The sequence below is a fragment of the Camelina sativa genome, chromosome 4 (genome assembly GCF_030686135.1).
Source record: "Camelina sativa cultivar CO46 ecotype springtype chromosome 4, ASM3068613v1".
In the NCBI taxonomy this organism is placed as follows: Eukaryota; Viridiplantae; Streptophyta; class Magnoliopsida; order Brassicales; family Brassicaceae; genus Camelina; species Camelina sativa.
In genome coordinates this window covers 16,842,935-16,864,860 of record NC_141883.1, presented here as the reverse complement: position 1 = coordinate 16,864,860, position 21,926 = coordinate 16,842,935, and the positions used below count along the sequence as shown (strand labels likewise).

General features: G+C 34.1%; 1 protein-coding gene and 1 pseudogene across 1 annotated transcript; both read left to right on the top strand.

Moving 5' to 3' along the window:
* Positions 1–13,763: 13,763 nt before the first annotated feature.
* LOC104783782 (high affinity nitrate transporter 2.6-like) lies at positions 13,764–16,155 on the top strand. Its single transcript, XM_087509389.1, has 4 exons — positions 13,764–14,176; positions 14,751–15,177; positions 15,271–15,386; positions 15,483–16,155. The coding sequence occupies exons 1-4, from the start codon at positions 13,764–13,766 to the stop codon at positions 16,153–16,155; spliced, it is 1,629 nt and encodes a 542-aa protein (XP_087365515.1).
* Positions 16,156–20,775: 4,620 nt separating this feature from the next.
* On the top strand, positions 20,776–21,183 carry LOC104783781 (zinc finger protein ZAT7 pseudogene; annotated as a pseudogene).
* The last annotated feature ends 743 nt before the right edge of the window (positions 21,184–21,926 follow it).

Sequence of the window (21,926 nt, the reverse complement as noted above, 5' to 3'; positions counted from 1 at the left end):
TCTTCATAGCAAAATGTGATTCGTGCCAGAAAATGGGTAACATAAGTTGAAGAAATGAAATGCCTCAGCAGCCAATCTTATGTCGAAATTTTTGATGTCTGGGAGGTAGATTTCATGGGACCTTTCAACCCACCCTCGAATGGAAACATGTACGTCCTAGTGGCAGTCGACTATGTCTCGAAATGGGTCGAAGCAATCGCCAGCCCAACAAATGATCACAAGCTCGTAATGAAGATGTTCAAAAGCATTATTTTCCCGATATTTGGGATCTCAAGAGTAGTGATCAGTGATGGAGGAACCCACTTCATTAACAGGGTTTTCGATGGCTTGTTGAGAAAGCATGGAGTCAAGCATAAAGTCGCAACAGCTTATCACCCACAAACCAGCGGAAAAGTGGAAGTAAGCAACAAACAAATCAAAGCGATATTAGCCAGAATCGTGAGAATCACAAAAAAGGATTGGGCATTCAAGCTGGATGATGTGTTGTGGGCTTACAAGACCGCTTATAAAACACCGATTGGGCGTTCCCCTTTCCAGCTTCTTTATGGAAAAAAGATCCGACACAAGGATTTGAAAGCTGGAGACAAAGTCCTTTTGTTCCAACTCAAAGCTTCGGCTATTCCCTGGGAAACTCAAGTCAAGATGGTCAGGACCCTTCGAAATTAAAGAGGTCCTGCCCTATGGAGCGGTAACTTTGCTAGGAAAAGATGAGACTGAATTTACTGTGAATGGGCAGAGAGTGAAGAAATACATGGCAAATGAGAGCACAGAGGTGGTATCATCTCTGCGCCTTGACGACCCCGCGCCAGTCTGAGTTGAACTGAAAGTCAAGCTTAGAGACTATAAACAAGCTCACTTGGGAGGAAATCCCAAAAGTAGGTTAGTAAATATCATTTACATTTTAAAGTTTTTTCTTTTTTTTTACCACTTCCGCCGTGCCCGTCATACTACCCGATGCCCTACCCAATGAGCTACGCGATCCCACCCTCGATCAACCCCTCGGATGCTGGTCCGAGTAAGTCATCCGTGCATATCACCGAGCTCTCTGACGAGCAAACACCGGCGCCTGCTGAAACTGGAGACGACCCTGGCTACACGTTGGCGAGTATGGAGGCTGCTGAAACCTCCTTCTTCACCAACCCATGAGGTACCACTTTCATCCGATCTTTGTAAATAACATTGCATTTAGTTTATTTCATTTTGTGTGATTCTTGGATTCTTTTTCCCAACTTTTATTTACATAGAGACTGTGTAATTTAAGTTTGGGGGAGGGTCCTAGAATATCATTGTGTTTTATTATTTTAAATTTGCATGCTAGTTTTATTCATTTGAGTTTGCATCTATGTGCATTGAAAAACCCCAAAAAATTTGAAAAACTTTAAAAAAAAAATTAAAAAAAAAAATAAATAATAAAAAATAATAATAAAAATTATATAAAAAAAAGAGTGTTCATGTAGTTGCATTTACATATTAAGATTGAGTCTAGTTTGTTTCATATAGGATTGTTACATATGCATCTTAGGGGACAATGATTAAAACAACTTTGTTTAAAATCAAACCTTAGGATTGAAGCTATAGCCCTTAGTCACAGTTCATTGTTGCTAGATCACTCTTTGAAAAATTGAAAAATCTTTGCTTAGAACCTTGTGTCTTTTGAATGCTTCCTCCACTTGTTTGAACATTAGAACATCTCTATATTATTGGATTTAATTTGAACTTTAATTGTCTTGCTTATGGAACTTGAATACTTGCTCATGGTAACTCTAAACTCGGGTTGGCAATCCATTTCACCAATCTTTTTCTCTTAACCCGATTTGTTTGTCCTACCCATGAACCCAAACCTTTCTTTCAAACCTTGTTGTGAATTGTTGAGTGAGGCCTTTTTCATTGTGCTATAGGTTGTGAAACCTTGAGAGTATTGTGAACGACAAAGAGCTGCCTCTTGATGTAGCTAAGTTAAAGTTTGAACTAGCCAATAGATTCGGTTTTGAAAGATAGGTGGTTAGAATGTTTATTTGGGGTTAGGTTGAGGAATAAAAGAAAAAAGGAGTCCCTAAGGTTAGAATCAATTAGCTCTAAGTCTCTAAAATAAAATAAAAAAAGAGAAAAGAAAATCTTGCTATAGTCTCCTAGAAAGAAAATATATATATATATATTAGGAGTTTAGCAAAGAAAGAAAAGAAAAAAAAAAAGGAAGAGAGCTAGAAGTTTAAAGTCTAAACATGAGGGAGTAAAAAAAAAAGGGGAGAGTTTAAATCAAGGATGTGGGTAGTGTAATTCTAGGGGGTTTGATATAATAAAAACAAAAAAAAAAAGTGAATGAGAAAAGGGTAGATTATCAAGAGTTAAGCTTTGTATGCCCAAATTTTTCTCAATCTTAGATAGTTTTCACAACTGTCTAGCATTCCTTCTTTTGAGAGAAAACCACCCAAAGAATTTGTTTTGAAACCACCTTACCAAAAAGCCTTACCCTTGAAACCGATTGAGCTTGATTCACCTTCCATTTGCAAGAATTCGCCAAACACTTAATTGAATGTGAAAGAGATGTTCTTTACTTTTAGTTGGAGGTTGAACTAGATCGATGCATGGTAATAAGCATAGAAAAATATTTGTAAGTATGTTGATTGATCTTAGCACCATTAAACTATCTTTAAGGACTATAGCTTGAGTCCTTCGCTCAGCATATAAAGGCTATGAGTCCCCGCTTTCAAACCGCACCCACTTACTTCCTTGCTAGAGGACTAGCAAGATTTAAGTTTGGGGGTCTGATAACTCTCTAATTTGCATATTTTTAACATCATTTTTTGTCCATATTTTGCATTGTTCATACCCTTAACTTAGCATTTTTAGGTCATTTATTGTAGGAATTCACTTTTAGGCCATTTAGGATGTTGCATTTTTGCATTTGCATGTTTTGGATGAAAACAGGTGCTTAAGAGCCTAAAATGGGGAAAAACAAGGACAAACCCGAGCATGTACCCGAAGGAGCGATCGAGCTGGAAGAACAAGTTCGAACCCCAACACGATCGAGGAGGATCCAAGAGCCGGAAGAACAACCCGAAGATCTACCCGAGGAGTAACCCGACTTCATCCTCGTGTACCCCATCGAGTAGACCATCAGGCAGGTCTGGGAAGCTAGGTCAAAGGGGTTTCCATATATAAACCCCTCCTCTCCTAGCTCGCAAACGAGCACGCCGCAGACCCTCAAACCAGAGAGCGAGAGCTTCTGTGAGAGAACTGAGCGACTCAAACATTTTTCCCTTTTTGTTTTACATTTTATTTCATACTTTTTATCGTTTCTTTAGATTTCTATCTTATATTCTTTCTACACTACTCTACCGTTTGTTATAATGCAATTTTCATTCTTATTCGTTGTTATGTTTCTTGTTATTTTGTCTGAGTAGTGTAGTAAAGTTTCTAGGGATGGGATCGATGATTTTGTGTTCTTGATCGGTTAGGATGCCTTAGCTTGATTGTATATGTTTGATAGATTTCCTTATAGGTTGGTGTTCTTAATGCTGTCAACAGACCGAGAGGTTGAGATTAGATCTAAGGTGTTTTACCACCGAGAGGTGTAGATGAGATGCTTGAATCAACCAATGCTAGAGGTTTACTCACTTAGCCTAAGAGATTAGATGAGTAAGGGGTTTACTGACAATAATGAATCGGATCTTAATGCCTGCTTGGTCATGTTTCTCCAACGAGAGTTGGGTAGGGGAGTGATCAAGGTTGATTGTTGCTAGTGCGAAAGTGTGGTAACAAGGTTTAGAGAATCATTGTCTAGGAAATATTTGCTTGAGGCATGTAAGGCATCCGTACCAGTCAAGAATACTTAGGATTCGATTACCTCATCCTTAGAAGCTTTCGTATTTTAATTGTTTACATTTTCTTCCATTACTCGATCCCTTACCCGATCAGGTACACGATAACCTGCATCGAGTAACACCTCGAGTTGTTCATATCCCATTTGCTTACTCGATCACCCCACCCGATCATGTACTCGAATGCTTGCATCGAGTGCTTAGGTCGTGTGGTTTCTTGTTTATATTCTTTCCTTTTAGTCATTTTAGGATTGTTAGATCATAACCCTATTTGCCTGGCTTGACTTGCACTGTTCTGATCACATCCTTCCTGCTAGCAATAGACAACCATTTGGATTGATAACCCTTTGTACTACAACTGCATAGGGAATTGATACCCTGGGTGAAAACCTGTTTATCACACATATAATAGTTTACTTTCTAAAAAAATTTATTATTATGAGATTTGACATTATAATATTCTACGGTTTGTCTTCTAAGTAGCTACGACAAAATAAATATTTGTTTTATTCAATTACATTTATGATAAAGCTAAATAGACAGATCTAAAAATTCATTTCGGTGATAGAATAAAACTATTACATTTTTATACTCATCCAAAACTTAAAGTAATCTTTTATAACTTTATTTACTTGGATTCATATTCATCATTAAAATTTTGTAAAACCTATTTTAATTTGTATTAGAATGTATAAAGAATAAATTATATGATGAGGGAGCAATGTGATTGCATTTTTTACCTCACCAAAAATTAGCTGGTAAAAAATATTTATTAAGTTCATTTTTGTTTACCTAAATTTTAAGTTCATTTTTGTTTGCCTAATTTCATATTTAGATTATATTCATGTAAGTTATATTCCAAAATTATATGTTTTTGTAGATGTCGAAGTGGTAATATAAATTGTGCAAACGCAAGCGACAAAAGAAAAAAATCGGGAATGCTTAATATGTTTTGAAAATCTAAAGGGAGAAAAAACCATAAACACACTACTATGTAATCAAAAATTTCTCTACGTGTTAAAATACTCTAATACTATATATAAAAGGAAAACTCAAGTAACACCAAACAAAAGAACCCAAAAACAAATTAAAATGATCAGTATATTTTTAAAATCAGAAAAATAACCATTTTTGAGTAAACAAATAAAAAAACTAATAATATCTAAATAACTAAAATTTAAAAACAATGTAAGCTAAATTGGTGTGTGGCACAGGATGACTTCTAATTGTTTATATAATGTTGTACCATTCCTAATAATCCTTTTAGGATTTTATTTTGTTTATTTCCTTTTTCTAGATTAATAATATCTAAATAACTAAAATTTAAAAACAATGTAATCCTTTCTGACTTTTGATTCACCTCTTCTATTGGAAAAAAAATGAACGTTCTAGAGTTGATTTAGTTTCTTTATTAGTTATACTAATTAATTGAAAATCTTATCTATTTACTTATAAACCCAAAGAGTGAATCATATAATATGCAGGTCCAACAATAAAACTCGTATATTTGTTTCACGATCTTATGTTTTTGATCCATAGATAGATCATAGCTAGAAGTGACGACAATTCCGTGCTTGGATTTGTTTGATATATTGACAAAATGACATGATATAAAGTATGCAAGCTAAAAGATATGTCCTTCTTCACGTTGTTGTGGAAGGAAATTGGTTCATTCAAGAAAAAAGCTGCAAGATCCTTGCCTCGATAATAAGGTATACAGTACTAATTATCTTTCATACTTCTGCATGTATGTAACATACAGCTTCATTTTGCATATAGTGCTAGGCCAAAAACTGGTAATGGTGTTATTGCTAATGAAGAGGCTTCGGATTCAAAGAAACAAATTACTACAATTGATGATGTTCTCAAGGGATAGGTGGAATGGCTTTGTGGGACCTCCAAGATTTGTAGTAGGCCGCATTTTTTAATCTCCCAATTGGTATTGCTTGTTTTGAACTCAAAGAAAAGCTCGTTGGAACACCTCCTTTGTTTCAACTTCAAATGTTAGATATGCTCTTCTAAAAGTCGATATAATTCATGTTATTTCGTGTTTTTTTTTTTGGGTCAACAATCTCAAGTAGTGTGTTGTCAAGTTTCTCAACTATCCATGGATCATGGCATTGGCATTAGGCTATGAAATAAAACAGAGTAAGCAAACAAAAAAGAAAACCAAAAGTATCTGCAATACGTCTATTAAGAATCCATAAAGAAACCGGGACTTATTAGATACAGTTTGTAGCATTGACATATATATAGTGGCATATATATAGTGTAGTGGTTCCGGCACATGATTTCAGTAGTCTGTTCATTTGTGCTTAGTTTATGGCCTTTAATCTTATATAATCTAATGGTTGGGATGTTTTCCGTAAGTAATTTGATAATTGCTAACTTATTTATTCCTCATACGATCTTACCAATTTTTTTTCCATAAAAGTAGAATTCATTCCGTTTTCCATGAAATTATGATTCAATCCCTAATTACTCTCCTTTTAATACAATTTTCAGTTATTATTATTTAATTTCAGTCATTAGGTTCCTATAAAGAATTATATTATTTTTATATATCTTCCAAATTTTAATACGTATTCTTAATTTTTTTGCAGGTTATCATGTTTGTTGTTCACATTAATACTACATAAAAAAAATTATGTGAGAATGTTTAACAAATTTATTTATTCATTAGAGTGTTTATTTATGTCTTTCCTACTGTCCATGAGCCGGTCCAACAATTTTGGATGTCATACGCCAATATTTTTTAAAAACCCATTTTTATTATTGTAAACAGAATTATAAAATATATTAATATAAAAAATTATTTTCATTATTTTCATATTGTAGCTCGTGTTTTGCTTGCTCACATTTTTCGTTCTCTTTTTAATGTATTCATGTTCATTTAAATATTTGTACAAAAATAAATACTATATTGTCAAATAACTCTTTATTCTTTTAAAACTTTTTGAATATGGAAACTTTTTTATTAGAGTTAATAACTGAACTTATAATTTTAATTTTATTTTTTCCCATATAAAAAACCTAAAATTTTGGCCCAAAATATGCCCCAAAAAAATTGATGCCCTAATCTTTAACTTCACTTGCTTGGCCCATGGGTAGAGCCTTGAACCATGTTTTATTTTTATTTCAGAGTTGTCGTGTTTGTTGTTTGTGTTAATATTACTACGTCATGAAAAAAATGAACTATATCATGATTTAATATGTTGGGCATTTTAGGTTTTGTTCCTTTCTTATATTTTAGAATTTCAATTTATTTTCCCTTTTGGACATTCATGTGGTAAAGCAGGATAAAACTTCTTCTTATTGGACGATGCATATGAGTTTCTCCATTGTAAATTTAGTTTCTTAGTAGTCTTCATCTTTAAGCAAAAAAAAAACGTATTTAAAACTACTATAAAAAAAGGAAAATTGTATGTTTACTATCATATGCTTAAAAAATCATGTTGTTAAGCTTGTGATGTCTTTTTATATCATGGTACGATATGAGTTGCATTTTTCTATACTATATCTGATTAATTTGACTTCTATAGTTTTGAGTAGTACATGCTAATTGTATACTGGTATCATATATTTTTAAGAATCTTAGTATCAAATTGGTTTCGAATTAACCATCTTAGAAATAAAAGAACAAAAAAAATTCCTATAGCATTTTCCACTTTCACATATAATAGTTTACTTTCTAAAAAGTTTTGGTATTATGACATTTGACATTATAATATTCTACGGTTTGTCTTCTATGTAGATACGACAAAATGATTATTCATTTTATTCAATTGCATCTATGATGATGATGAAATAAAACCATTGCATGTTTATACTCATCCAAAAATTAGTGTAATTTTATTATAACTTGATTTACTTGGATTCATTTTCATTATTAAAATTTTGTAATTTTTTGTTTTAATTTGTATTAGAATGTATAAATAATAAATTATAATATGAGGGATCAATGTGATTGCATTTTTTACCTCACTAAAAAAAATATTTATTGAATTCATTTTGTTTATCTAAATTTCATATTTAGATTGTATTCATGTAAGTTATATTCTAAAATTACATTTTTCTGTAGATTTCGAACTGGTAATAGAAATTGTGCAAACGCAAACGACAAAATAAAAAAGATGGTGAATGCTTCAGACCATGTGCATTGGTAGTTCGTCATAGAGTTTCCAATAATTAAAATAAATAAAAAAAGAATAATATTATTTTAATTAAAAAATGGAAAATCGATTCTCAAGGTTTAACATATAATGACACATCTAAGTAGATAGATTTTATTATAATAAACTAAATCTACAAAAATTTAAAATGTTAATTAAATAGTTTATTTTGTTATTTTTTATTTTTTAATTTTTTTATAAGTCATAAAATAAAATTATCTTTCTAACATTATATTTTAACAATATATTTATATTATTTAAAATTAATATTAGTTGATATAATAAAAATATTATTATGATTAAACAAATGAACCCAAAAAAAACTAAAATGATCAGTATATTTTTAAAGTCACAAAAATAACCATTATTGAGTAAACAAATAAAAACTAATAATTTTCAAATTATTAAAATTGAACAACATTGTAAGCTAAACCCGTGCGTACGGATGACTCCTAGTATAATTATAAAATTAGAAAGCAAAATTTTTGAAAACTCGGTTAGACTGACCAGGTATTCAGTAATAATTAATGCTGAATTAATGTTATGTCATATTTTTAAAATATGATATTATTTAAATATTTCTGAATTTTTTTTTTGGAAAGTCACAACAAAATATATCATTCAACAGAAAATTTGGACACAAATTTGGGAAATAATAGAACAATTTGCTATATATCTTTTGTAAAAGCACGTGTCATCTCATTGGCCAGTATGACGTGGGGACTTAACCTCATTTTAGCATTTATAATTATTGTTTTATATCTTCTCTTCTAGCAAATTCAGGATCAAGTTACAAGTTGTCAAAATCTATTTAATATATTGTCTCCACATTTTGAAATAATTAATTAATCGAAGTATTATATTATGTGAAGAGTTTTTTTGACTTTGGACTTTAAATATTGTTCATAAAGTTGACGAAATTTGTAAAAAAAAACAAAAAAACCATCTAAAAGAGGGAAAATTTGAAGTAATGAGAAATATGGTTTAGACTCCATTAGTCTTTTGGCTTTTGAAAGTTACATGAGAACAGAATATGCCTAATACATAACTAGCACAGCCTGGATTTTGTGATAGAGATTGAGACGCATGATCTGTACGGTCATTATAATACTCATAGCTTTAATTTTCATTTGATAAGAGCTTCTGACTATCTTTTTTTTTTTTTAATAAAAAGTTCTCGTCTCACGTATCTATGACTTAACCAGCATCCATCGTGGTTGTGGGTTCACTTATATATATGCAATCGACCATTTAAAGTTGACTATCGTGGATCAATCAATATAAACATATATATGTTGTAGCCATCATTTAAATTTGATGATGTGATAAAATAAATAGCACTGAATGGCGAGCAAATGCATATTCAATGTTTCTTCGGTAAAATGTAGCAATCACTTGTAGTATATAAAACCTTCAACAACGTAAATAAAATACTGTATATTCTATAGACAAATGTTTTGTAATTAATAATCAAGAAGAGAGAAGAGAGGAGGCATGAATAAGGGAAGCAACATGACGACGATCAGCTTGACATGCCGGTGCCGTACGCACCAGATCGAGTTACGTTCTCGTACGGCAACACTATATTACTTTTTGGTAGGTACACATACGTACCATATCTAGTTATATATTATGGACGGTGAAATTAGTCTATATTGTCGCATACTCGCATAGCATAGTTGATTAGCAAGTGCTAATCGTGCATTAGAAGGGTAATAAGCAAATATTTTTATGATTTTTAAAATAATACACTTATTTGTATAAAATATCTAACACGGGATGACAACATTTTTACTAGTCGACGATTTAGCACTTGGTTATGTCTTCGTGAGGTCTACCAAGTTGCAATTATAATTTATTAAGAGAATGACAGCGTGATACATAAACATGGAGTATTAGTATTATATAATAGAGAAATTTGTTAATCATGTCATGAACAGTGGACAACTTCCTCGTCTATACCATTTTACACAATTAGTTTTCTCACCTACCACAACGTGTTTGAAAGAAGACTCTTTTGTCCTCAATTGAGGGGGCTCTGAATTGAAGCGTCGTAGAGCAAACAAATAAAATAAAAAATAAACAATTTTCTGTGAAGTGACTTAAAGCTGTGTAATGAGTTAATTACTCCATTGGGGAATGCAACCCTTCGGCGATTCATTGAACAAAAGTTCCCCTTTGATAGATCATGTTCTTTCTCTTCTCCAAAATCATTTTATTTCTCTCTCAAAAAATTAAAGATCACCACTGCTGCGACTTTTAACCTTCGCTGCTATTCCGTTGTCCGCCGTCCTATTTCGGCCACCGCTGTCATATCACATAGTCAAACTGATGAATTTCATCTTCCAGAAATTTGTACGCACCAATCCTCCAGCTTTGCCTCCGGCGACCTCGACAGGGGTAGCCTCAGATACTCGTCCCGATGTTGAGAACAGCGACGCTTGGTATGATTTCACGTTCAATTACCCTAATTTCCAGTTATTTTAGTGGTTATGTTGTGTTTACCCTAACTTTGATTCCTTTCGGTGTTGATTTTGAACTTCCTGATGTCGGAATTAATAAGGCAGATCTGGCTGTCGCCGCCGGACGCAGGTAATTCTGTTGTCCAAACACCCTCCTCGTCTTATGTGTTTTCTGGTTTTTGGTGCTCGTTACGTTGATAACCGTTATGATAGACACTTAGTAATTGTTTGTCCATCTATTGATTGGGTAGTGTAAGGTAGACCATTGTGTATGGAGTTTGTGTCCACCAAGTTAGTCTACCGGAGATTGATAATTCAACCATCTGGATGGACACAACCCATGTTGTTGTCCATCTATATAGCATCGTCCATCTATATTGTGTCTCCCTTTTATCTTCTAAGTAGAAGTGTAACGGATGCTGGGCTGGGAATGACTCCTCAACACTTGTTTACGGACAGGTGTGACGAAGATGCTGGGGCTGGTAATCTCGTTCCTCCACATTGTAGACCTGATGAAGACTCGGAGGACACGAACCAACTACGAAGGTATTGATGTCCATTCTTTTTAAATGTCTACCCACACTCAATGGATATCTCTACCCAACCATTTGTGTTATTTCCAAAGGACAGTTCTGCATTCATTGTATATGTCTACCCGCATTAAATGCATATGTCTACCCACACATTTGTCTATCAATCTCGCATTCAATTATTGGCCAGGAACCGCATTCAATGTATATGTCCACACTTCTTATTACAGGTCGGCCGAGGTTGTAGAGGCTGCCAATGTTCAACCATATTGTTATCGCAACTCTCCCAACAAAGCATCTCCTTCTTGTATCGGTGATCAATTGATGGACCACAGTCCAAAACCAATGTACATGTCTATCAACGTTTGTCTATCCAACCGTTTTAGGTTCATTACTAATACCATACAATCTTCTGCCCATTGCAGGTCGGGCGAGGACGCAGCCGATGCTAATGTTCAACGATCGATAGACAACATAGAAATGTCAAGGTATATGTCTATATAATAGTGGACAATATAATTTTGGACTTTTTGTACTAAGTGTGGACTTGTTATTCGCTTGAGGAAGGCTCATATCTTGATACTTGATCCGTTAATCGTCAACAAAGCCACCAAGAAGGTTCCCCGTCTCATGAGACCTATCATTGACCTGCTCCCACTGATCATTAAGGCTTTCGTTGATTCTGCATCAGTGGGGTGCGCTTTTCCTAACGCGTTTAGCTGAGAAAGACTGGAGAATGTTTACCAGAATGACAGGACCAGCGACTGTGGTCCCTTTGCGGTTAAGTATACCGAGCTCCATTCGCAAAAAGTAACGCCGAATGGACTAACAGAAAAATTGGTGGACCAACTACGTATGGCCTACGCTGTTGATGTCTACCAAGAATTTGTTGTCTCTCTAAGGAATTGAACTTGTTATGTCTTCTATCGACTTTGTGTTCTTTTGTCCTATTTTGAAACGGTTATGTACTTTGTTTCGGTCGCTCCTACTTTTTCTCCTTTAAACAACGGTTATAAGAGTCGACCTGATTTTTGTCCACACATGATAGACATTTCATGTTGTCCATCGTCACGACCAATACCCACATTGTTCTCTTTCTCCATAGACAACATACTTTGTCCTTCTCCTGCTGCCATTACATTAGTTTTGTCTATCGATACGTACAAATACAGGCCCCCACCCTCTTCATTCTTCGCTTTAAACTGCTCAAACTCAACTTCACTTTCTACTGAAACAGGGGGCATCTTACCTTGTGTGAATGCCACTGTTTCTCCTGGGTGCCAGAAGCTTAACTCTATATTGCTTTCCTCAGGTTTTAACCCCAACAGCTCTACTATCTTCTCCTTCACCTCTATGAACGTTGTCTCCCTCCCGATAGACAAAAATCTGGTCATTTGCCCACGACAGACAACAAACTTCCACACCCCCATTTCTGAACATGTCCACTCACCCACAAGTAGACAAACTCTCCCGTCCATCTGCATCATCAACATTTAACACATTTAAGACTCACAACAACATTGTCTCCTACCAAAAACATTCTCTCGCAAACCAAAATAAATGCAATGTCAAAGTACATGTTTCAATGTATTAAATGTGGAGACATACCTCCACTTCTCCGACCACAATTTACGCCTCGTTCTCATTGACAATCTCTTTCTTCAGATTTGTTTTTCTTACCTACACCCAATTGCTATATTAATTTTAATTAATTCTTTTTTAATCCCATAAACAACCGAAGGACCAAACGGCGCTGCCATTAATGCTTGTCCAATCACCATTAATGGTGAGAAACACTTCAAATTTCTGTATTGCTTTCCATTCTCCCGCGAAGAGAATTCTCAGTTACTAAAGCCAAGGTTACTTTCGTCTTCTTACATCTCCTCCTTTAATGAAAAATGACATTTCTCAGAAGGAAACAGAAAAGTAGCATTCTTGACAAGTTTTTTCCGAAAAATGGCATTTCTCGTCAAAATCCCTATATAATATGTTGGGATATTGTCAACTACCATATTACATTATTTACTTCTGTTTAATTGGATATTCCTTTTGGCATAAAAGAAAAGTTAGCTTTTACTTTTTCCAAAGTACTTATTTTAACATTCATGTACAATATGCAAATTGTAGATGCAATACCCTATTTGCTGAAACTGTTTTTAAAATGATGGATTAGTCTACATATCCGCCAAAGTCTCTAGTCAGATATGGTTGTGGCTACTTCTCTTTAACATAAACCGACAAGAGAATTACTTGATTTTATCGATATATATTGGAAGTTTTTTTTGTTTTTTTTTTATTTAAGAATTTTGGTATGCCCGTAAATATTTACGGGGTTTAAACTCTAAATACTCTATCATGTTAAAATTAAGAAGCATGGGTGTTATGGTATATGACACCATAAATTTTGTAATTTTCAGTTTATGTTTTGTTAGAATAATTATTTGACTCATGTCAGGAAACTATTACACCCTTATACAAATTTTATTGACCCTATACGTTATAATAAGTACATGTATATAACTCGATACATAAAAGGCAAGTTATTAACAGAGTATTCTAGTTACTTATAAATAAATAACCACATTTTACCAATTCTTCCATAAAATATATTTTTTAATTGTCCCAAACGAATATGCGATATTTCTACGTTTATATATATGGCATGAAAAAAATAAACCGACAAACCTAGAAAACCAAAAAGCAAAGGCGTGGGAAGGACGAGAAGCACGTTGCCTCTCAATAAGAAAGAGTCTTCTTCTCCCATTTCTTGGGAAAATAATGGCTTACCATAATGATGAAGAAGGCTCCATTGGGACCTCCATGCATGGAGTCACGGCGAGGGAACAAGTTTTCTCCTTCTCTGTCCAAGGCAAAGATGGCCCTGCGTCTCATCCTGTTCAATCTGATGATCCAACGGCTAAGTTTGCCTTGCCGGTTGACTCAGAGCATAGAGCAAAGGTATTCAAACCATTCTCGTTTGCCAAACCGCACATGAGAGCTTTCCACTTAGGATGGATCTCCTTTTTCACTTGCTTCATCTCCACGTTTGCCGCCGCACCTCTCGTCCCGATCATCAGAGATAACCTCGATTTGACCAAAAATGATATTGGAAACGCCGGAGTCGCCTCAGTTTCTGGAGCCATTTTCTCTAGACTCGCTATGGGAGCTGTTTGTGACTTGCTCGGGGCTAGGTACGTACTTACTATGTTTTACAACTATATCCGAATGTGTTTACTTGTGAAATTATCTTGACTATGGACTTAAAGAACGTACGTGCTGTTACAACACATACATTAGATCTAGGATTCACCGATATGAAACATTTTATCATATCATGGCAAAATACATAAAAACAAAAGTAATCATTTATCCGTAATGATAATTAATCGTAATTTGTCTAGTATATCCCTAATATCACCCATGGTCTCTAGTTCGAAGAGGTTATATATATGAGGCAGATTGGCAATACCAAAAGAGACTTTTAAAGGTCTAAATATTTTCAACAGTATTGTTCAAACTTCTATTAGGCAAAATATGAACCAATCAAATTTTTACTGGATTTAGGAGAAATATTACAAGCGTCATCAATACAGTCACATGCTTATGATCGAGACCATTTTTTTAACGCAAAACTTTATGATCAACATATACATGCATTAAATTTTTTTTTCCATTTTAACTGTGTTCTCTTTAATTTTTTGTTTCTTTTCATTATAAGTATTCATTTCAATAATTGATGAGCAACTTCCGATAAAAATGAAACAGGTACGGGACGGCTTTTTTGCTGATGCTATCGGCTCCAACAGTCTTCAGCATGTCCTTTGTGTCTGACGCTGGTGGCTACCTAGCCGTCCGCTTCATGATTGGTTTTTGTCTAGCCACGTTCGTGTCTTGTCAATACTGGACGAGCGTCATGTTCAACGGCAAGATCATCGGACTTGTCAACGGATGTGCCGGAGGGTGGGGTGACATGGGAGGAGGCGTGACTCAGCTACTCATGCCAATGGTCTTCCATGTCATCAAACTCGCCGGAGCCAGTCCCTTCGTGGCGTGGAGGATCGCCTTCTTCGTCCCCGGGTTTCTACAGGTCATTATGGGGATTCTAGTGCTCACTCTTGGACAAGATCTTCCTGATGGAAACCTAAGTACTCTACAGAAGAAAGGTGAAGTTTCCAAAGACAGGTTCTCCAAGGTACGTAAACAAATAAATCATATCTATATGTATAAGTTGAAATAAAATTCGAATTATTCTGTTTCCTTAACAAATTAGTTTTATATCTTATAGGTGTTTTGGTATGCAGTGATGAACTACAGAACATATGTTTTGTTCCTTCTCTATGGATTTTCCATGGGAATCGAAATGACCATCAACAACGTTATCTCAGAGTATTTCTTCGACAGGTTTGAATTAACATAAATAACAATTTTTGGTTAAAGATTCTGAGTTTCTTTAAACACAAGTAACCTGATCTGTTTCTTTTGGTTTACGTATATTAGGTTTCAACTTCAACTCCATACAGCTGGTATGATAGCAGCCAGCTTTGGTATGGCTAACTTCTTTGCACGTCCTCTTGGTGGCTATGCATCTGACATGTCAGCTCGATTTTTCGGCATGAGAGGGAGGTTATGGACCCTTTGGATCTTACAAACTTCTGGTGGTCTTTTCTGTGTTTGGCTCGGCCGTGCTACCTCACTTCCTATAGCTATTTTAGCCATGATGCTCTTCTCAGTCGGCGTACAAGCTGCTTGTGGGGCCATCTTTGGCATTGTTCCTTTTGTGTCGCGTCGCTCTCTAGGACTAATATCAGGACTTACCGGTGCGGGAGGAAATTTTGGATCGGGACTAACTCAACTAGTCTTTTTCTCTTCATCAAAATTCCACACTGCCGATGGCTTGTCGCTAATGGGAATCATGGCAATGATTTTTACGCTTTTAGTTGCTTTTATACATTTTCCACAATGGGGAAGTATGTTTTTTGGACCAACGAGTGATGAGAAGAAATCAAAAGAAGAACATTACTATGCAGCGGAGTGGACTGAGGAAGAAAAGCGGCAAGGATTGCATGAAGGTAGCCTTAAATTTGCAGAGAATAGTCGGTCAGAAAGAGGCCGAAAGGCGGCTATGGAGGGCGGCTCCATGTCAGAAACTGAAAATCCGGCTCCTGTTTAGTCACGTAGTAACATTTTCATCTCATGATGTACGCATGAGCGCACACACAACATATACATTACAGAATTATGGTGAGACTTATAATCATATACTACGTTCTATATGTACCTTATTCAACCGTTGAATTCGACTGTACATTGGTGTTTCTTCACGGTTTTACATGTCTAGCGAGCATGATCTTAATTAATTGGATTATATGAGGTTTGGTAAACTATGGACTATGCATAGCTTCATCATTTAAACTTAACGTGTGGTGTGTTTCTTGTTTTATATAAAAAAATTCCCTATCACTGATACCTTTACTAGATGATCATCCGAGATACCTATGTATTAGAACATTTTTTTTTTTTTTGGAACATATGTTCTAAATAATGATAAGATAAACGAAAGTACGGTTGTTCTATATGTTTTAATCAAATTCATATAGATAAACGAAAAAGAAGACATGCGGTACAGTGGTCTCTTTGAATGGATAAAGACTCATCATTTGGATCAAAGCAAAAGAACAAGCTCCACCATTTAGGAAAATCGGTATGGTTAATTTTGGCAACTGTAAACGCCAAAAATACCCTAATATTCTTGTTTATAGACCAGATTGTACATAGCTTGAGATCTTCATGGCAAGTTAGCAACAAGACGAATCATTGTTCGACATATTATTTAGAAAAAATTACTCTTAGATGTTATAGAAAAGTAAGAACATTGTTAATATATTTTACATTTTTCAAAAATTACTCATATATTTAGTGCTACTGTGTAATTACAATTAACACTCAAACACTTCCACGTAATTTTGTAATTACAATTGTGTAATTACAGTTAATTTTTTATTTTTTTTATTTTGAAAATAATAAAAAAGTCCACATAATCAAACACTTGCACGTCATTATCGACAGTTTTCTCTGTTTCAAAAGAGAGAAACTGAATCGCTGTATTTGTGTTCACGAACTAAAAAGACTCTCTTTCCCTCTACGATTCCGACGAAAAACCCTAATACTTGTCTCTCTCTTATGGCCGCTTATCGTAGATTTTCTCTCTCGTCGTCATCGCTGTCGCATTTCGTCTACACTCGTTTTTGTATTTTTGTGTTCCGGTATGTGTCCAATATTTGTTTTTGAGTGTTTCGATAATAGCCCGTGATTTCAACCGTTTTTCCAGCTGATTGAGGGTTTTTATTATTGTCGTTGTTGATTTACATATTGTGACTGATTTGTTAGATTTATTAGATTTGATGGCTGAGTTATAATGCTTAACAAAAGACAAAAGATTTCGTAGATTCATATGACGGCTAATTTATATTGCTTCGCGGCTGAGTTATAATACTTTATGGAAGATGACAAGTTGCGTAGATTCATATGGCGGCTTATTTATATTGTTTTGCAGCTAACTTATTACAAAATAAAACTGAACGTAAACAAATGATCTATATTGCTTTTCGGCTGAGTTATTACAAGAAAGAAACTGAAAGTAAACAAATATATTACAATAATACTACATCAAACAAGTTTTTCACATCTATCTGCAAAATTCTATACCCTCTATCATCGGTGTTAAATACATATTTATGTTTTTTTTACCCAATTATCGGAACAACAATTACCAAATCCGGATCCATCACATATCAGAGCACGATGAATGAAAATGAAGAATAATGAGGAAGACGATGACGAATTGGATGTTCAAAAATTAAGTTTTGGATATCTCTGTTGATGTGAAGAACAAGGTGAAGAACATGTAAATCTTTTTTGAACAAGGTGAAGAACAAGATGAGTAGGAAAAAAAGACATTTAGTATTTCCTTTGATGATGATGACATGGAATGATTCGTCCGATGTTAATTTTTAATTGATTAAGTGGCAAGTAAACCACCAAACGAACATGTAAATCATCCTAATTAAACCAATCATCAAACAAAACTATAAGTCAGTCCCAACAAGAATACTATTACAGTAATCAAAAAACGAAAATACGGATGTCAAATTCAGCCGTTTAATGTCGTAACTCAACTTAAAATCTATAAGTCAATCGTATTGTTTCATAAATCGGCCGTAATTGCATGTTATTTTGGTAACTAATCTTTCGCTACTAATTCAGCCGTAAAAATGGCTGAGTTTTTCGTTAATCCAACTCATTACGACTGATTTATGATACTTAAACGTAAATCAGTCATAACGACATCCAATAAATGAGGTGTCGTTAATAACTCAGCCACCCGGAGAAAGTTAATTCAGATGTGTCAAAGTATTACCCAGCCAATTTTTTGACAAATTAACCATCAGGTAAAAACTCAACCATAATTACAGTTGGGTTATACTCGTAACTCAACTATTTTCTTATAACTCAGATAGGTTTCATTAAGTCACATGTAACGCCAAGTTGGGTTATGCTTGTAAGTCAGCTGTTTGCTCATAACTCAATCATTTTCCTTAAATCAGCCGCAACATACCATAACTTAATTTCATCATCATTGTATCGCTTTACAGCTACGTTATTTAATACATGTCAGCAATCGCTGACGTGACAATGCATTTTTTTATGTGGAATTAAAAAGTAATAGTATTATTTGTAATTACGTTTTTTTTTATAACATGCAATAAGGGACACACTGGGTATATAAAATATTTTCAAAAATGGTAATAGTAAAAAAAAAATTGTATGCTTCTAGTGATATCACCAAATTTGTATGAGTCAAAATTCCACTGTTCAAAATTACTGAGCAGCAATCGGAATTAGACCTCTATTAATAATTTCGAGAAAATTATGATTTTAGGGACAAAAAGAAAGACAGGCAGCGTCAGATTGGGTTAGGAATTACATCTAGGCTTTGAAAAGTGGAAGATGAAGATGATATGTACGGTACATTAATAATAAGAGTATGGATTGGTAGATAAGGACCATACAATAAGAACAAATGGTTATCTTTTAGTTGCGACAATAATTTTGATATGTATTTTCAGTACTTGTCTAGCGTATCAAAGTCATCAAACATGGCTCGATTGCTCCACTTATTGCGTTCTTTGTCAAACCTCAAAAAAATTTAAAGTGATTATATACAAAATGGTATAAAAATCCTTTAAAATTTCTATTATATCTTAATTAACTAATATTTATAGTGTTTTTCTTCGTCAACAATTTCTATTAGATAGTTTCGGTTAACCAAATGGAAGCATTGTTTAAGATGCGGTAAAACATGGACAGTTGTGCTAATTTACCCGCTATAACAAGGACATAAAATCCTACAAAAACTGTTTTTTTAAAAGAGTTTTGATCAATTTTATAGTATGTCCCACGTATCTTACACGTTTGAAGTCGTCAAAACGTGGCTTGATCACTCCACTTATTGCGTAATCCATACAACCTTAAACATGCAAAAAAATATTTCAAGTTGGTGTTTCTTTCAATATTATATAATAAGTCTCTGATCATTTTGATATGTCCTTACTTATCCCACGCATCTTACGCGTTATGAAGTCAATAAACGTACCTTGATTGCTCAACTTCTCGTGATGCCCGCACAACTACTTTTTTTCTCTAAGCCACGATGCCGCATAAACTCCGTGTGCTTAGTACTCAAGTCAAGACTAGTGTGACTGACAATAGAAAGGCCATGTCGTGAATTTAAAATGGTATAGTTTGCAAATCTTGATTTTGTTGTCATCCGTTTAGAAAAAGAATCTCCGGTTAAAATGTAGCTTCGTATATTTTAGTTTTAACAATTTAACAAAAATTGTCGGTTAAAAGTGGGTGGTTTCTGTGAAACTTATACCCGATGGTTAAACTAACATGTACAAAAGGAATTGTGTGGCGAAAAACTTGTATTAACGAGTAAGATATGGATTTAATGAGACAATCAACCCCGTCAGAAAAATGCTACGATTTGTCTTTTACTTTATATCACTACAGCTTGCGAGTGGTCATTGTAACAAACTGATGTCACCAATACCTTTAACTTTTGCTCACAGTGAAAACATTCACTCCGCTTGTTATCTGTTAAATTAGGGTTTATATATTACTCAATATTTCTCTCTTTTTTCCAATATGAATTTTTTTTTCATGGCCTCTTTTACATAATGGTTCTTCTAATCATTCATCTCGATAGAATTCATCACGTCATTTCGAAATAATGCTCTTTTAGCTATGTCGATGAATTGAACATTTCTTTGAACCATCAATTAGTGAGGGTGATTGGACAACTTCTCAAACCAGATTAAATGACTAATCTATATTTGAATTCTGATACCATGTTAAATTAGAATTTATTAACCAATAACTATTTCCTTTCTTAGGGCGACGGTAATTAGTTTCCCACTTCATTACATGAATATCATTTTTATTTTCTTAAGGAATTTTCAACCCTGGTACTATATTTTTTGTTCTAAACTCTATTATAAAGAAAAATAGTATCTACTCATTTTAATTTTAGAGTAGAAAGTAAAATAATACATTAATTGAAGATGATTTTACTCAGCTCAGCTAGTCTCGGGGGTATTTTCGTCACTTATCGTCATACATCTTTACTCACCCATCGCCTTCTCCATAAATACCCATAACAGCAACACAAACTAACTAACCCCAACCGAAATTTTGTTTTGTAAAACAATAAAACTCAGTCAACTCAATCATGTCTGTGACAAGTAAGAATAATGATCAAACGATTGAGGATACAGCGCAAAGTTGTCTGATGCTGTTATCAAGAGTTGGAGAATGTAGCGGAGAAGAAGATAAGAGACGCGTTTTCAGATGCAAGACGTGTATGAAGGAGTTCTCATCGTACCAGGCTTTGGGAGGTCACCATGCAAAGCACAAGAAGCCCATAAACGAGACCGATGATCAGTCATCTTCACTCTCTAAGAAGCCTAAAACAACGACACATTCTTGTCCGCTATGTGGCCTCAAGTTTCCTATAGGGCAAGCTCTTGGGGGTCACATGACGAAGCATAGGAACCAAAACGACTCCAGTACGTTGGTTACACGTTCTCTGTTTCCAGATGAGCCTACAGTGACGATCGACTCTGAAGAAATCGAGTAGGTGGATGGGAAGAGAGTGGCGTGTTTGGATTCGATGTAGAGTCTAATCATTTTGAAGTTGGAGATGGTTTTATTTACTTATAATATATTAATTAGTCTGTTCAATTTGACTAATAATGTCTGGATAATTAGATATGACTGTATAATAAGACTCGCTATTGTGATAATCATCTGATATGTACAATTTTTCTAATGCTTCATTGGTGCACATCAATTTCTTTTTCCGCATAATCCTAAAGCCAAAATGCCGCATAATTAAACTCTATGTTAGAACCTAGAACCCTAAGTCTTATGATTTTTTTTGGGTATCAACGTTAAGTCCTAAGTCATTCTAACAGTTTCAACTTTTTCAACATTTTCAATTCTATAACCATTTGCACCCTAAATCACATGAGACGTATGGTTTTACTTGGTTTAATCAAATCCATATAGATCAAAACAACCACTACAAAAAATGTGTTGTTTTAAATCATTTATTTTTTATATTTGCATCAGAATTAAATGATGTAAATATAATTTGTATCACTTTAAAAAATAATTTACTATTTGTTGATGCAAATAATTTACATCAATTTATTTCAAACTGATGTTATATTAAATCAGTTATAACAAATGATTCCAAATTATTGTGTCAGTTTTTATAAATGATTTTAAAATTTGGTATCATTTATGAATAAGTGATACTAATAAAAGATTTATTGTTTTAAATATAATAACCGATTCATTTATTTTCAATATTTTTGA

Excerpts from the sequence above, each read along its gene's own strand:
- LOC104783782 (XM_087509389.1), top strand. The coding sequence starts at position 13,764 with ATGGCTTACCATAATGATGAAGAAGGCTCCATTGGGACCTCCATGCAT. Across the intron at positions 14,177-14,750 it reads TGTGACTTGCTCGGGGCTAG|GTACGGGACGGCTTTTTTGC; the intron begins GTACGTACTTAC and ends AAAATGAAACAG. Across the intron at positions 15,178-15,270 it reads CCAAAGACAGGTTCTCCAAG|GTGTTTTGGTATGCAGTGAT; the intron begins GTACGTAAACAA and ends TATATCTTATAG.